General features: G+C 38.4%; 1 protein-coding gene and 1 long non-coding RNA gene across 2 annotated transcripts in view; one reads left to right on the top strand and one right to left on the bottom strand.

Moving 5' to 3' along the window:
• LOC138022856 (uncharacterized) overlaps positions 1 to 10542 on the bottom strand; it is a 12739-nt gene extending 2197 nt beyond the window's left edge. The window contains exons 1-2 of the long non-coding RNA XR_011126653.1: positions 10474 to 10542; positions 1 to 4031 (exon numbers count right to left, since the gene is read on the bottom strand). The exon at positions 1 to 4031 is cut by the window's left edge and continues 2197 nt beyond it. This is a non-coding gene — a long non-coding RNA (uncharacterized lncRNA). The remainder of the gene's footprint in view (positions 4032 to 10473) is intronic.
• Positions 10543 to 14642: 4100 nt separating this feature from the next.
• LOC138023073 (protein shisa-5-like) lies at positions 14643 to 15203 on the top strand. The gene has a single exon (XM_068870105.1). It carries the CDS (start codon positions 14643 to 14645, stop codon positions 15201 to 15203), a length of 561 nt encoding a protein of 186 aa, XP_068726206.1.
• Positions 15204 to 15640: the final 437 nt, after the last annotated feature.

The raw sequence follows: 15640 nt of genomic DNA, 5'->3' as shown, positions 1-15640 counted from the left end.
TGAAGATATCAATAGTATCAACAAATCACCATGACCATGTGGTATATAAATAATTTATTGACTAGGCAATGGTTATAAGTTTTAATCTAAAATATTTTCAAAGCATACACTTAATGACTTAATATTTACAAATCACACTGTATTAAAAGTGCCAGAACCTAGCACAACTTGTTACAATATTTGTGCAAATAATAATTTAAATGTCAAGTCTGTGCAACAAATCCACCATACCACTTCGAAGGCTCTGCCAATAAATTCTTTTAAGTGCATTACTAGCAAAAATATTATGTTGCAATTCATTAAAAGTGAAACCAATGAGAGGCTTGAAGCCTTGACAAACAGATAATAAGCAACACTACCAGAACATAATAATAACTATTATGTACCCACTACTTGAAATCCATTTTGTGCTGAATAATGGTGCTACGATCGAAAATAGTAAAGTGCGAAAAACAGGCACATTAAGTCTCAGACTTCTAACAGGGCTGCTTATAGATTTTACTCTATCTAATGCCAGGCAATTTAATCTGATAATGGGAAACCTTTAGTGGCAAAATGGTTAAGGACAACAATTGTGAAGCCTGGCCAGGGTTGTTCAAATGGTGTACAGACACTAATGAAACAACTGAGTTATCCAGTATTCAGTTATTTAACCTGTATTTTTTGCTATCAGCTTTGCATAAAGTATAACATTAGAGTTGTACACTTCAGCTGTAACAATCTGTTATAAAAGTATGCAGATACATGCAAAACAATGCTCATGCAAAAATGCTTCTGTAAAATTGCTTTCAACTGAAAAAGGAGAACACAATAACATTTAAACACAACAAAGGTCTTATAATTACTGTTTTCCAACTATTTCTACTAAACACCTTTTCATTGTACGCGATGTAGCCATCGATCTTAAGAGACAACTGCAGACTGTGTGGATGAAGAAGGGCCTCCATTGTCCAGTATAAATCACAACCCTTCAATTTAAAATCTTGACTGAAAAATTAACACTCCAGCCTCCTTGTATTAGTAACCTCTAGCAAGTCCTTTCCACATCCAAGTTCTCAACAGTTCAAGTGATACTAGCTCCTCATCAGTCTTAATTCAATCATGCTTCAAAAAATGCATAGGTTTTTTAAAAGACATTTCAAGTCACAATGGATATACCTGTCCAGTATTTCATTCAGACCTTGCAGAGCAGTTCCTTCAAGACCATTGCAGCCATCCATAAAATTCTCCCCAACAAACTTGCAGAGGGTGCTTTGATTTTGTTTAAGGCTATCATAATTTTGAGGTCTGGGAGTACATTAGAATGTTTGATAAAATTAATACAATGAATAAAGAAAACTGTGGAGTTGCTTAATAATTATGCTGTACAAGGTTGCTTCTTATTACTGGGTTGCCTTATAAGGCAAACCCAGTCGAGGTCTACGTTTAGTTTGTTTGTTTTCTTTTTTTTTTTTTTTTTTGTTTTTGTTTTTTTTTTTTTCCGTGTCGGTAAAAGTCTTGCCTGTCACTCCCCTGGTAAGTAGTGTCTTTGTGTATAGAGCCTTCTGCGCGTATTTTCTTAGGATCGAGAGGGTAGTGGAACTGCGTAGATTTCTCTTGTGGACACAGTAGAATCATTAACTTAGCCTGCAATGGCGTCGAAAGTCATGCAACGCGAATGGCGTTTTAGTGGATCCTTAAACAAAATATACCCTTATGGAGCTCAATAATGGAAAGTCAGTTGGATAAACTAGGCATGAATCTCAAAAGCGACGAGTACTGGACTTCGACAACAATCTATCGCCCGTCGAGACGAAATCAAAGTGAGCAGTATTTACCTGAAATACATGGTAATTTGACACAATTGAGTTTCTTGTCTTCACGCACGCAATCAAATAGGAAGAGGTTTTCGCCTCTAAGAGCAAATATGTTGTTTGTTTCAATAAAATTTTCGCTGGAAAAGGATTCTGTGGTATTTTCTGCCTTTGTGAATTATAATATCATGTTGTGTATTGAATTTTCGAGCTTAAGGTTCAAATGTGATATGGGAGAAGTTTTTTAGTATTGCTCTGTAAGCAGGAAGGGTTCACAGGCCTGTTGGAAGCGTGCTTGAGTTTCAACAAAATGAGCCCCAAAATCAGTGAAAACTTGTGACGCAGATGAATAATAAAGTAGCTGCTATTTCCAAAATGATGGAATTACCTGGTGATAAATCACGTCGTACACGTCTTGGAGAGTAAATTTTGACTTTGCATAAACAAGAGTTGGGCGATTGTGATCTTTGTTTTGACTTCGCTCATTTCATTGTCAAACTTTATCACACTTGACAGAAAAAGAAACTTACAAAAACCCGGTATCTTGGGCATATGAATTACGGGGTGGTGACTTCTTTGCCTAAAAGCAACTCACTTAACGAAACTGTCCTTTTTCAAACAACAACAAGGATTCAGACAGCTTCAATTCTTACAGAGTTCGATAAAACATGCGGTGGGGCAACCAAAGCGATGGGAGCTGTGTTGGGGTTTCAGTGTGAAAGTACAAACGGCTACTAACACTCTTATAACTCTTTTTTCATTATTATTTTACTAACCCACAGTCTGCAGTCTGCATTTTACCCTCAGTCTGCATTTTATCCCTGGTCTGCAGTCTGCAGTCTGCGTTTTACACTGACCGGTTATTTGAGTGGTTTTTGGCAACAGAGGTTAATTATTCGTAATGCGATCGCTTCCGTTGCCGTTAGCAATGGGTCGCAAATTTGACACTTTTATCGCATTATCACATTACGCATTGAACCACGTTATCTATTATTCCTAAAAATCTAAAAATATTCGTGCCTTATCAGTTTTCGGTCGAATTTATGTCCAAGAAGGCAGATAAATTGCAGAAAATATTAGTTTTGCATCCAAAAATTCGTAATCAACGCTAAAATGACCAAATTTTGCCTAGAAAACATATTTTACTGTTATTTTTCTTAAATTTTTTCGTTCAACTTTCGCTTTTATAAAATGTTTCAGTTTTCTGTAAATAAGTTATATGCTGTTGGAAAGCTTATTTTCTTAGCTTTAAAATGATGTATTTTTTCCCCCTAACTTAAATATTTTTTGAGAAAAAAAAAACATTTTTTGGCGATGGCTGATTTACCGCGGTTTTCTCGCGGTTGGGAAAGTAGGAAGAAGAGTTAGGCCAGTAGCCAGGTTTTTAACCTAAGAAAAGGATCTGTTTCGTCGTACGAACGTGTGAGGACCTGTTAATTACCTTTTGGTTAGTTTTTGCAAGCCCGATTGGGGGGGGGGGGGTACTCCCATATGAAACAGACGGGGATGCTCGTCGTCTCGCTTAGGGGTGTAAATTTTGGATTTTGGTCTCGCTTAGGGTGTTTCGGGCAAAGCGCCAATATTTTAAGCCGCCAAGGTCAAAATTTGCTTAAGTGACGCCCAGATTGGTCTCCTTTAGGAGTCACAAAAAGCTTGAGCCACGCCCAGATGGTCTCCTTCAGGGATTAAATTTAAAATTTCCGACTAGCATCCCCGTGTGTTCAATATGGGAGTCCCCCCCCCCCCCACCTCCGGGGCTGCACGTACCACAGGCAACCCAGTGTACCCTCACGGAGGGTCTAGTTCATTTTTAAGTCTCTGGGTAAATACCACATTGCGACCATTCAAAGAAAAGCCACCAAGCAACACTTTCTTGTACTGCTGGGGAAATCCAAAATTGTGCTTTTGAATAGACAGCTACTGAGCAGAACTTTACATGGGGTCCACCATAAAGTTTAAAAAGCTTTTTGCAATGCCTCAGTGATGTAACATGATTAAACTTTTATCTAGAGTACACCATGGAGTGATAAGCTCCTCCTTTGCTGTTGACATACTCCCCACAGTTGGTTCCACTATAGCTTTGAATGATAGCTGCTTGGTTTCCCACCACATATCGGTTACTGACATAATGACTGGAGCTTCCCACTAAGGTTGAGGCATTGGGAACAGCACTGACAATAGGCAACCCACTTGAGATTCCACCAAGGGCATATGGTGAAGCCCCTAAGATGCCCCCTGCTGAAGTAAAGAAGAAATACGCTCAGCAAAAAGTTACTAACAAGGCACGTAATTAAACTTATGCACAAGGTCAAGCACAAATTTTGCCCTCTATACGTATTACATCTTTTTGAAAAAAAAAAAATGTCTCTATGGACTCAGAAATTCTGGAGACTTTTCAATCCTGTGTTTTAACACTTTTGTATTTGACAAACACAGCCTCAGTTATATGGCTCCTGTAATCTGGTCTAAGATGAACAGGGAAACAAAATATGTTGACTTGAACTAGGTCAAAAACATTTATCTGCTACTCTTAGTTTCATGCTTCTTATGATGCAATAATCAGGCAACTGCCAGAAAGAAGGAACATATGGTGTTTTACAGTGATTTTGAAAAAAGCAGTAGCGATTCGTAGTTGACTAGGACGATCTCACATGTCTAACAATCCGCCATTTAATTTAATAGCCAACTTTCTTGTCTTTCAAGCTCAATACATACTAAGGTCAGTGGAATTTTTGTAGGATTCATTTCTAAAGGAACATGCGTGGCCTCTGTAACGTGATTTGAATGATGTGTCGCAAAGTCCAATGTACATGTAGGTTTGCTTTGAGTGCGATGTTGTGACTTCCACTTGATAGATGATATTCCGCTCATTGCACTTTCCGTCCATAGGGCAGGACCCCTTGTCGCAGCAATTATAAGTGTTGATAGTTTGAATGGGTGACTTTGATGACTTGTTAATTCCAGCCTTATTATGGTTTGAGATAATGGCTTTTACATTGCTCATGCAACTATAGGTAAGTTTGAGAGTGTTCTGGTTGAAATTTTGGTACAGAGGATTTGATTTGGGGAAGTGTTTGTCGATTAAGGTGAGGAAGCACTTTCCAACGTTTATTTTTACGATTTGGCTGTACGAAGGATTGAACAAGGTGATGTTTCTGGGCCTATTCTTGCAGTGTTTGGTTTCTGGACGTGTTTTTCTGTAGGTGAGATTGTAATAATTGTAGCCTCTCTTGTTGAGTGCGTCTTGGTAGATTCAGAAGAAATTTCTGAGAGGCGCTTGTTTATGGATTCCGGGATATTTTTTAGGATGGATGGCGGATGATTGGATTTCTTGTGAACGTAGAGTGGAATGTTAACTTCTTTTGTGTAGGGATAATGTTTGCCAGATTGGAGGTCAAGGGTCCCTTCTTAATAGCATAATCATGTAAGCCTATAAGATTCATTTTTAGCAGTTTACTGTAAATTGCCTGTCTTGTTTAACCGTTGCTATACATCCTAGCCAATAGCGAATCATCTATCGCTTTTTTCAAAATCACTGTAAAAAACCATGTATTCCTTCTTTCTGGGAGTTGCCTAATGATTGCTTCGTAAGAAGCATGAAACTCAGAGTAGCAAATAAAATGTTTTTGACCTAGTTGAAGTCTACGTATCTATTCAAAGCTCTCCGGTATAAAAACTACTGAGCACCCTTTAGCTAATAATCAATTTAAACATTTATCACGTCATTATATAAATATATATGTATATTTTTATTTATCTATTCATTTATTTATTTATTTTATAGTTACATAATTTTATAATTCAATTTTTTAAAACTAATTGTATCACATAAATACGTAGTTAGGTGTCCCCAATTAGTTTGCAAGTTGCAAACTAGGTTAATATGACATGTTAATAAAGTTATTATTATTACAGGGTTGTAGCTGGAATTTTCAATAGATGGAACTGTATTTGTAGTGCAGGCACCAGAAGCCACTTGCAGCTTCTGCATTGGCAGAGGTGATGCTGGGGTAGGGTACGGGACTCCCGTTGGGGTGTACAGGGGGCCTTCCTGAAAAAATTTTTAATTTCAAGTGACATTTGATGCCCTCTGGGGCCTCTTTTAATAATAAAAAGTGCAATGAAACAGTACTCTTGAAAAGTAAAAACTGTGCTTTGCAAAATCATGGCATTCATAATAGGAAAACTATGTTGAACTATGTTGAACTCTCAATCTTCCTTAGGTTATTCTGGAAAAGTTGCCTCTACTCAGACATAATTTATTTATAGCTTCAGCCTTACTCAGGAGGAGGCTGAGCCCATCTTAAACCACAGGAAAGAAAACCACAATCTGTGCCAAAATTAGTTGAGATACTTTTCCGTAACGCCATTTCCGACACATTTCTCCTTCAAAAATGAAAAAGATAGCCTTCCTTGTCCCTCCCCCCCATACAATGTTGTGTCCCTGTGTCAGCAATCTGCAGAAAACAATAAACAACCCAACATTGCTGGGGAGGGGAGGGGAGGGCAGGGCAGGGCAATCTCCTTCGCTTCTTCATACTAAGCCAGGTCTTGACTGAACTTTGTATGACTTCTTCTGCTTTGGGGGACTGAACTGGAGTGCCATTCAATTTAATCAGCGTCAGGGCATTGAGGAGGTCACTGTTAAGCCTGTTCCTGAATCTTGTCGTTTATCTCTTTAGTTTTCTGGCACCTTGCTCAGGGCCAGGGATTGGTGACAGGAGCAGACATTGAAATCTCTGCCAAACTAACTAATTTAGGGAAGAAATAGCCAAACTCAGATTTCATTCTAAGGAGTCTCTGCAAAGTCCATTCCAGTGGGGTGTTCTGCAAAACTGAGTGATCTGGCATCTCAGACTTCCATTTTAACATGTCAAATTTAAACTTAAGTGTGTTCCATTCAGACAACAGCTCATCAGTTCATTGTGCATGGCATTCACTGTCTTGATAATAGTGATTTGCAAGCACTCTCATAGATGCTGTCCCATAGTCCTTAAATTCCAGACTGTCTCTGTTTGGAAAGGCCATGGGATTGAAGACATGAAAACACGAAACATGTTCAGGAGTCATCAAAACGTTGTTCAATGTTTTGCTTTAATTCAGTGACATATTTCTCATTTAGTGTTACGATAGAGCGATTTTCATATGACCTTGAAAAGTAAACGTGAAAACAGAACGTAAACAAATGCAAACCATTTAATTGGCTTATCGAACAAAAAGCAAACGAGCTCGACTTTTCATTGGCTCGATGCAAACAACGTCATCTCTCCATGGAACTTTGTGGAAAGTTTCGCTTTGACGTCATTTGAAATGTAGCAATTGTGATTGGGCAATCGAACTGTTTACTGCCCATATTAAGAGTTTCCTTGGGGGGAAAAAGGAGAAGCTTTGTTTTAATCTTGCCAAACATTGGTCTGTGAAACAAACTGAGAACACTTTTTCAAGGTCATTCGAAAGACGCCCTATTCCTCTTATTGTTGTCACCGAAGGTTATGCCAACACCGCGAAGTCTACCGCCCTCACTCAAATCACGCTCTAGATCATCTAAGAACTGGTGTGAATCCTTCTGCGATGTCAGCTGAGTCTGAGTGTAGTCAAGGGCACGTTTCACTTGACCAAAGTTAAGAGCGCTTGTATGGAATGTTTTGCTTACTTCAGTTCCTATTGGAAAACTCTAGTGAACATGTAAATTGTCCCAATAAACTTTGCAGTTTTGGCTTTCTTGTAAAGACCTAAAGCCAAAGCGTCCTTCTCAAGAAACTGAAACTTTTGAAGCAATGCCTCAAAATTTTTGTGAAAGCTGATTACAGACTGCTGTAATGACAACCAGCGAGTGCGGCAAGCTTTCTGTATCTTTGTTACCATTACTTTCATATAGAACAAAAAACAGATTCTTTCAATTGGCAAATGTGTTAAATTGTATATTTTGTTCAAAACAATATTTTAACACGTTTTCCATTCGGAAGTTGTAGATCATCCTTCCAAAATTCATCAGTCGGAAATTTTTTAGGAATAGCCAGTGATTTTTTCTGGCTGCCAGCTTTCATCTACATCCCTGTATTATTATTATTATTATTATTATTATTATTATTATCATTATCATTATCATTATCATTATCATTATTGTAATATGATCCTGCCTTGATACTAAAGAAAGACTTGGGAGGCTTAAAAACTACTTTATCCCATCTTTGGAGATAAAGGCAGCTGTGTGGCACTAAAAAATGATGTGCAAATGGAAGCAGAGTAGTCCCTCAAGTTGATGCCAAACCGGGGAGCAGGGTTAACAAAGTGATGAATGCTCTTGCCTACTGCCAATCTTGCTCAGATTCAAATCCAGGAATTTAAGGCATAAGTGGGTTAACCCTTTGTCGTCCAAACCGGCCTAAACCGGCCAGACTTAGTATTTTACTCTGTCTAACGCCAGACGGGGAACCCCTGGGAGTCAATGGATTAATCACTCACTGGAAAACTATGTGTGATGTGCATAGTATAAAATTTGACCATTGAACTGTGAACTGTGAACTTGAAATACAAAACACAAAATTAGTAAGAAACCACCAAGTATAAAATATGGACTGAGTTACGAAACACCAAGCACATGGTGAAACAAGGATAACCACTGTAATGTGACTCAAGCTCTGTACATGTCACTGGGCACAGTCTTGTGTTTTTTTAGGTTTTAATTATTAATGAAAACTTGTCTGTTTGCAGATGATGGGGTTAAACCAATCAATAATAAGGGAAGAAAAGATCTTTTGTTTTGACAGCCAATGAGGCTATTGTTGGCACATTAATGACAATGTGATTTTGTCCATACTATCTTCCTTATTAAGAGGTGAATGTTTTACATTTTTACCTCATAATGAGGTAAAAATGTTTAGCATAAGGCTATCGTTTTCACATCAGTCATCCAAAAATATACTGAATGTTCAAAGTGCATTGCATAATGAGCCTGATACCCAGACCAGATATACCAGATAATCTCTGAGCAATGATGCTTTGAAAATGTGAAACTTTACAAAGAATGTATGGGATTCATAGTGCCTTTGCCATGTGATAATTTATCAGTTTTTGATGGCTAATAACTGGTCAACAAGTTCTTTTACCTTTTGAAGTCAATTGCAAATAGAGGGAGGTGAATAGGGGTATGCAAATCCGCCTATCCGTTGGAATTTAATGACGAAATCTGCTGATCCGTTAAAAAGAGTACTTACATCGAAAAATAGGGAAAGATCTCATGGATATACCCACCACGAGTCCCATAGGTTAAACTCTCATTATACAGTTTAAGTCTAAGTGCCCATTTCAGTGATTAGGTCTAAACTTTCGTTTATCTTATTGCTATAGCAATATTTAGGTCTACAAAGTGATTTAGAATGGTTGTTTTTTTAGAGTTATGGTTGGTGTGTATACCTATAAGATCCTTGCCGAAAAATAAACAATAAATATTTTAAAACAAAACAGCTAGAGATAAACGTAGAAGTAAATAAAAAGCTATATATTATAATAATCTATAACTATTTAAAATTCTTTATATAGTTTAAATTATTAAAACTAATCTATTAATAATGAAATGATCGAGCTTGGAATTAGTTTCTACATTGCAATCTATAAATGTGTACATGTTTTCAAAAATTACTTAATGTTATTAAAGTTCACAGTTGCACTAATCATTGATGGCTTGTGAATTTGCAAAGCTTTTAATTTCGAAAACCGTTTCCTCTCCCCCACCTTCCCTCCCCAAATTCTACTTAAGCCCTTCAATTTCAGTTCAAGTTACACAAGAGTTTGTATGAGTTGGTAGTAAATCACACTCACAGAGGAAGTGGGTTTCTGGCCAATTCTATTCGAACATCAAGGGATCGGGTTTACAATAGGGTACGTAGCAGACCTGCCAACTCTCACGGTTCTGCCGTGAGTCTCACGATTTTTTGTCATTTCTCACGGTCTCATACCCCGCGAGCAGAGGCCCTTCGATCTTCCTAGATCAGTCGGGAAGAGGCTGCCAGCCGGCTCGACATTCTTTGATTTGTCGCTCATCCAAAGAAATGGATGAGTCAGTCCAGTTTCAACTTGCCAAACCTGTTTTTTTTTTATTTGTGCGCATGATCAATCGCCACGCGTCATCAATATTTTTTAAATTTACAACAGCGTGACAATTTTTAAACTGTCTAAATTCCCATGAGAATTTTTCCGTATGTCGGTTACAGAAGCTAGTTTACCAAAATTGAGAAACCTATTAATTTTTTCAGTAAAAATTAAAATGGCAATTTAAAAACTTGAACTATCTTGAGGAAATGATTCCTTGGTTGTCGTGTGTTTGCCAGAGTTGTTCGAAAATATCCGTTACTGTTTGTTTTGGTTTTGTGGTTTTGCGGTTACTAGTCAGGCGTGACTGACTCCCGAATACGTTACGTTTGAATTTTTAACGCATGCTCAACACGAAATGTCGAGCCGGCTGGCAGAGGTCCCTTCCTCTTCCCGACTTATCTAGGAAGATCGAAGGGCCTCTGCTCGCAGGGTAACGGTCTCACGACAAGGCTCCTCAATCTCACGGGTTTCGGGAAAAATCATTCTGAAATGATTTAAGTTGTTGAATCAGAATAAAAATGGGAAATTAACGAGGAATGCTTGTGCCATAAATTGAAAAACTAATAAAGAAGAACACTGTTCTTACTTTTTTGTACCCAGCTGTGAGTTTCGCTTGTGTTCAATAAACTTACTCGTTTTTCTTCGTGTCTGTCCGTCATTTTGAAAGGGGAGTAGGCCCTGGGAACGAGGCCTAATTCCCAGGCGTCTCCCATGACACCTTGCTGTAAGTCTGCATCTTCTTACAACAGTGAACACAAATAAAACATTTAAATAAACGGTTAATGACTTTCCTCGATGGAAAAGGGGTTTGTTTAATCTTGATCGGGAAAAAAATAGAATCTCACTATCTTTTATAGAATCTCCAGATTTTTTTTCATGGGTCTTCAGATTTTCCTTTATCAGGGGTTGGCAGGTTTGACGTAGTACAATCTGAATTCAATTTTGCGATAAAAAGACAAACACGACAACACTTTGGCGAAAACAACTAGTTCGAGTTCGCTCGAAATAAGCTAAGCTAAGCTAAGCTAACTAAATGAGAACGTTGCGTGACGACCCTAGCTAGTGGAACTGTGACTCTGTTTTGTTTCATTTTGTTGCATTCCGGAGAAGGTTTTTACGAAGTATAAAACATTAAAATATTGTTTTAAAGTGTGGAGCTCAGCGAGTCTTCAGTGTCTCTGGGAGTCAGCGTATATTCCCCACACGGAAACTCTCTTAATTTTGAAAAACAAACAAAGATGTCCCTTTCGTATCTTCCTTAATTTTTTTTACAAAATTCCACCATAAATGAAGGACAAATCCCGATCATTCGAAAATAACTGTACAGGAGAGTAACGAAAAAAATTGACACAAAAAAATTTGGGAAAAAAAAGACACCCCCTATCCCGGGTTTTGGCTACTTTAAGTTATTATTTCTTGTACGTTCGTGTTAATTGATGCCATTTAATGTTGCTTTTTTTGCACTTCTGTATATTTTATTCTATAGTGGAAATGTAAGAACTACCCGCCTAGATTAGCCTTTGCTATATGAGGGCAAGATTTACACATGAATGAAAACTAATTACGTGGGATGCCTGTGTAAGGGAGCCCAACGGAATAAAAACCAAATTCAAATAAGCCCTTGATGCCTCGTTCTTAAGCTTAAAATTCAAAAGAATATTTTATCTTGAACGAGGCAACAAGGGCCAATTTGTATCCGCATAAATCAGCGGCCATTTTGGAATAAGGTGTATAGTAGTCAGACTAGCAATTAGCCACGTGCTTGTGCTTCACCCTGAAATAATTAAGCCCTGTTGGCTGGGGTTGCTCCTTGGATAGGCGTCGGCACGTAGGATCCTGTGTTGTTGACTTTTTGTTCTCGTTTTTTTTTTTTTTTGTTTTTGTTTTTCGTAGTCATAAACTGCAATTATTTTTTAAATTCCCTATTCCACGGAAAGCGACACGAAAAGATACTGTTTGAACTTGGACTGAGATGTAATTGCGTCATCAAGGTGGTCGTTGTTAAGAAAGTGGTTTTTGCATTGAATTGATAACATTTTGCGCGATTTTGGGGCTCATTCATGGAGTGGACGAGGCATTAATTTGATGGAACAGATGTAGATGGAAGTTGCAGGGCGCGAACTTGACGGTAGTGGTTTCACAGGTTGTGTCGAAAAGTGGGACGGGGACGCGGACGCGGACGCGGGGACAGGGGAAATGGAACGTGGGGATTTGGAGACTCGGAGACGTGGCGACGCATTTTTACAATTTGTTTAACTTTTAATCATATTTCACAAAATCCTCGTCTGTTGATCGTAACTGCGTTGTACCCCGGTTTTAAGTTCCTCGTTTGTTATTACTCGTCTTCATAAAACGGTGACTTCTCTTTTTTTAAATAAATAAACTAAATAAACTTTCATTATACTATCAAGTTACACAGTAGAGTAATTTAGGTAAAACGAAGGAACATTTTCTTGTTGCATTAAAAGTCCTTATTTATTTGACATAAGAAACACGAACGAAACGTTGATATGACCATTTCTCAGATCATTTTACAATTCCCCAAGTATATCGAGGCTTGAATTTCAATAATTTGGACGACCCCAAGCAAAGATTTAAAAGTACTTCCACTTTCTGCATACCTAACATTTTCATGTTCAATTATGCATTTCACTCGTAGTTGTCTGTGTCACGTAACATTTCTTGACTAAAGATGTCATAACGCTTGTCTTTGACATTGGAGAACGTCTACCCTAAAAATCTTGCTTGAAGATGCTTAAAACAACCACTAATGTATAATTATACCTATTCATGTGGCATCGTTCATTTTCATTGTGACTTCTATGGACACTTATTATGTGACTTGACCTGTTTAATTTTAATTTACCGTTTCCATTAAGATGGGGATATGATTAAAAGGAAGAATGATACAGCCTCAATAGGAGTACTAGAGTAAGGTACAAAACACATTGATATCTTGATATATGATGACTTTTCCATCCTTGTTTCATATACATAGAATTCACGTGACACATTTCAGATGAAAGAGCGAGTAGAAAGCTAAGTATGCAGATTTTAAGTAACGTCGATATGTCAATTTATGAGCTTGGTCAAGCCTTATCACACTGGAGTCAAGAGTTACTTTACTCGAGTATCTAAAGTGAATTTGGAATTGACTTGGAGTTGTACAGCATAGTGATTGCCCACAGAAATTTCGCGCTAATGTGCAATAAAAACTGCCGTTCATCACTCTATGCATTAATTCGCTTCGTGAGTTCCGAGTGACCTTATAAATTGCGTATGTTTCAGCACTCAAACTAAAACCGCTTTGTCTTTACTTCATAACTTTCGTTGCTCTTTAGATTACCGAGTCATAGTAAATGTAAGTAAATTGTTGTCACCTCCCAGTGGGGAAAATTGACCTACATGCGAGTTTTCTTATAACTTTCAAGGAACTTGAAAGACGAAGACGAAATGAGAGCAAAAAGGTAATATCGCTTGTGGTAATTCTTCAGTCACGGGTCAGGTTGTTGAAAATTTTGTACGATAAATACTAACCCGTTACCCGTTACCATTGGAAAAGAGCTCCGGTGTATATTACCGTACTGTTCCAAACTCTGCTTACAGTGTACAAAGAAAACACCAAATTATTAACCAATGCTACAAATTCTCAGTCCAAAATTATGAAGACGCAGACCAATGTTATGCACACAACATCACCAAATCCAACAACAAAAAAAGCATACAAACACGCTTCACAAATTCATACATTTGATTTTTTTTGAGAATTATATCTTAAATTTTGCATTTTGTGCATTTCTTAATTGGCAACAGTTGAACTGCTATTACTTCATTTGAAATTTAGGAGTTCAAACTATCCTACAGTAAAGGTGTGTTGTTTTCAGTGTTTGTGAATATGCTTAATTAATTCTAACTCGGTTTGAACACAGAGCAAAGCAAATAAATGAAGTGGTCGATCTTCTTCAGTATTCCAAAGAAATCTCAACTTAATATCCTGACATTCCTCGATAATTTTTAGTTAAAGTAAACTCTGATCCCTGCTGTACTGAGTGTTTTCATTAGCAAATTTACTTGTATCAATTTATAGATAACCTCAAGAGAAAATGAGGGGACAGAGAGGGAGGCTCAAGGCGTTGGCCGGGATATGTTATGTCCACGAAAGTTATTTTTAGACGAGCAGAAGTCTTTGTTCTGGGGGAAGTCTGTCTTCCGAGACGTCCGCATGCAGTCTTGCTTCGCTCTCAGGTTCTTAGTGAAAAGAGAAAATGATGGCGCACGTGGAAGGCTGATGAATATATATTTTCTTTCAGACATCGGACCGAGGTTGGCCTGCATGCGGACGTCTCGGAAGACTTCCGCTCGTCTAAAAATAACTTTCGTGGACATGACATATCCCAAGGGCTGGACCGGGAGCCTCCTTCTCTGTCCCCTCATTTTCTCTTGATAACCTTTATTTCTCTATAGTACAACAAGTAGCAGCTACCGGTACTTAAAGTTATGGGGTTATCTGTTTGGTAAACTATCGCCACTTCGCTCTGACTAAGCATGGTGGTTTGCTATCATTAGACAATTTGTTTAACTCTTTGTGCATCCTACGGAAACACCCGAAGGCGTCTTGTTTTCACAACGAAAACCGCACTTAGCCTCGTTTTGAAGAGGAGGCAGACACGAACCCGGAAATTGTATCGACAATCTGCTAGCCGCGCCCCAGGAAGAGTATTACGGGATGTAGTGTCAAATTGCGGAAAAATGAAAATGGCGAACTCTCTAATTGTTTCGGCAGTAGTTGTGGGTTTATTTGGCTTGACATCATTTGCCTGTGTTTGGGACAGCGATTGTGATTACGGCTTTTGTTGTTCAGATGGTATTTGCAGCAGCAGTTGTACTACTACGTGCATATACGACTCAGACTGTGATGCTGGGGAATGCTGTAATAGCCTTAACGAATGCAGCACTTATTGTTCGTACGATGCTTTGTCTGATGCCGGAATTGCTGGTGTTGTTATTGGCTCTGTGATCTTCGTCGTCATTGTTGGATCTATCGTTTCTTGTTTCTTCTGTCCCTGCTGCCCGTATTTCCGCCGCCGTCAAGGAGCTGTTATAGTCACTGGCGGTCAACCTCCGTACCAGCAGTTTGTCTCGACGACAACCACCACTTCCACAGCCCCACAGCCTATGGCGTTGCCTCCCTCTGGAGCTTATGGGCAGCCTCCTCCTTACTATCCGCCGCCACAAGCAAGGCCAAACCCTCCACCGCCACAACAACAAGGACAGCAAGTACCCTCCTCAGGATATCAGAAACCTTTCGTGAACTAAACATGCTCTTAACATTACTTCATTTGTTACCGATTGTTATTCGTAGCTGATTTTGACGAGTTTAAGAATGGTAATCACATCGTTTTTCCTCACTTATAGTTTAATTAATATTAATGGTAGCAAACTCGTGTTTATAGGACGCACAGCAAACCGGGGAATAATCAGGGTGGAAAAATGAACGTCCTTTTCGAAGTAAATAAGCTTAATTTAAGAGCCTAATTACCTACTGGAATCACCGAGTGAGCTTTTATTGTCTTGGAGGATTTGACTTTTTGCAGAATTCCGAATGATTTCCTTTCAATTATTTTAGTGCATGCCTTAAGTAGAAATCAAGCTTCTTCTAGAATGGCGTTACACAAGTGAGACGAACCACTGATGAATTTACTTGTAGATAAGTTGTTCACAGATAATAGGGAATTTAAGATCTACGACGGCAA

Source organism: Montipora capricornis, chromosome 11 (genome assembly GCF_036669925.1).
Source record: "Montipora capricornis isolate CH-2021 chromosome 11, ASM3666992v2, whole genome shotgun sequence".
NCBI lineage: Eukaryota > Metazoa > Cnidaria > Anthozoa > Scleractinia > Acroporidae > Montipora > Montipora capricornis.
This window is presented reverse-complemented; position numbering and strand designations above follow the sequence as displayed.

Bases quoted from the DNA above. Each gene is read 5' to 3' on its own strand.
- LOC138023073 (XM_068870105.1), top strand. From the start codon at position 14,643: ATGGCGAACTCTCTAATTGTTTCGGCAGTAGTTGTGGGTTTATTTGGC.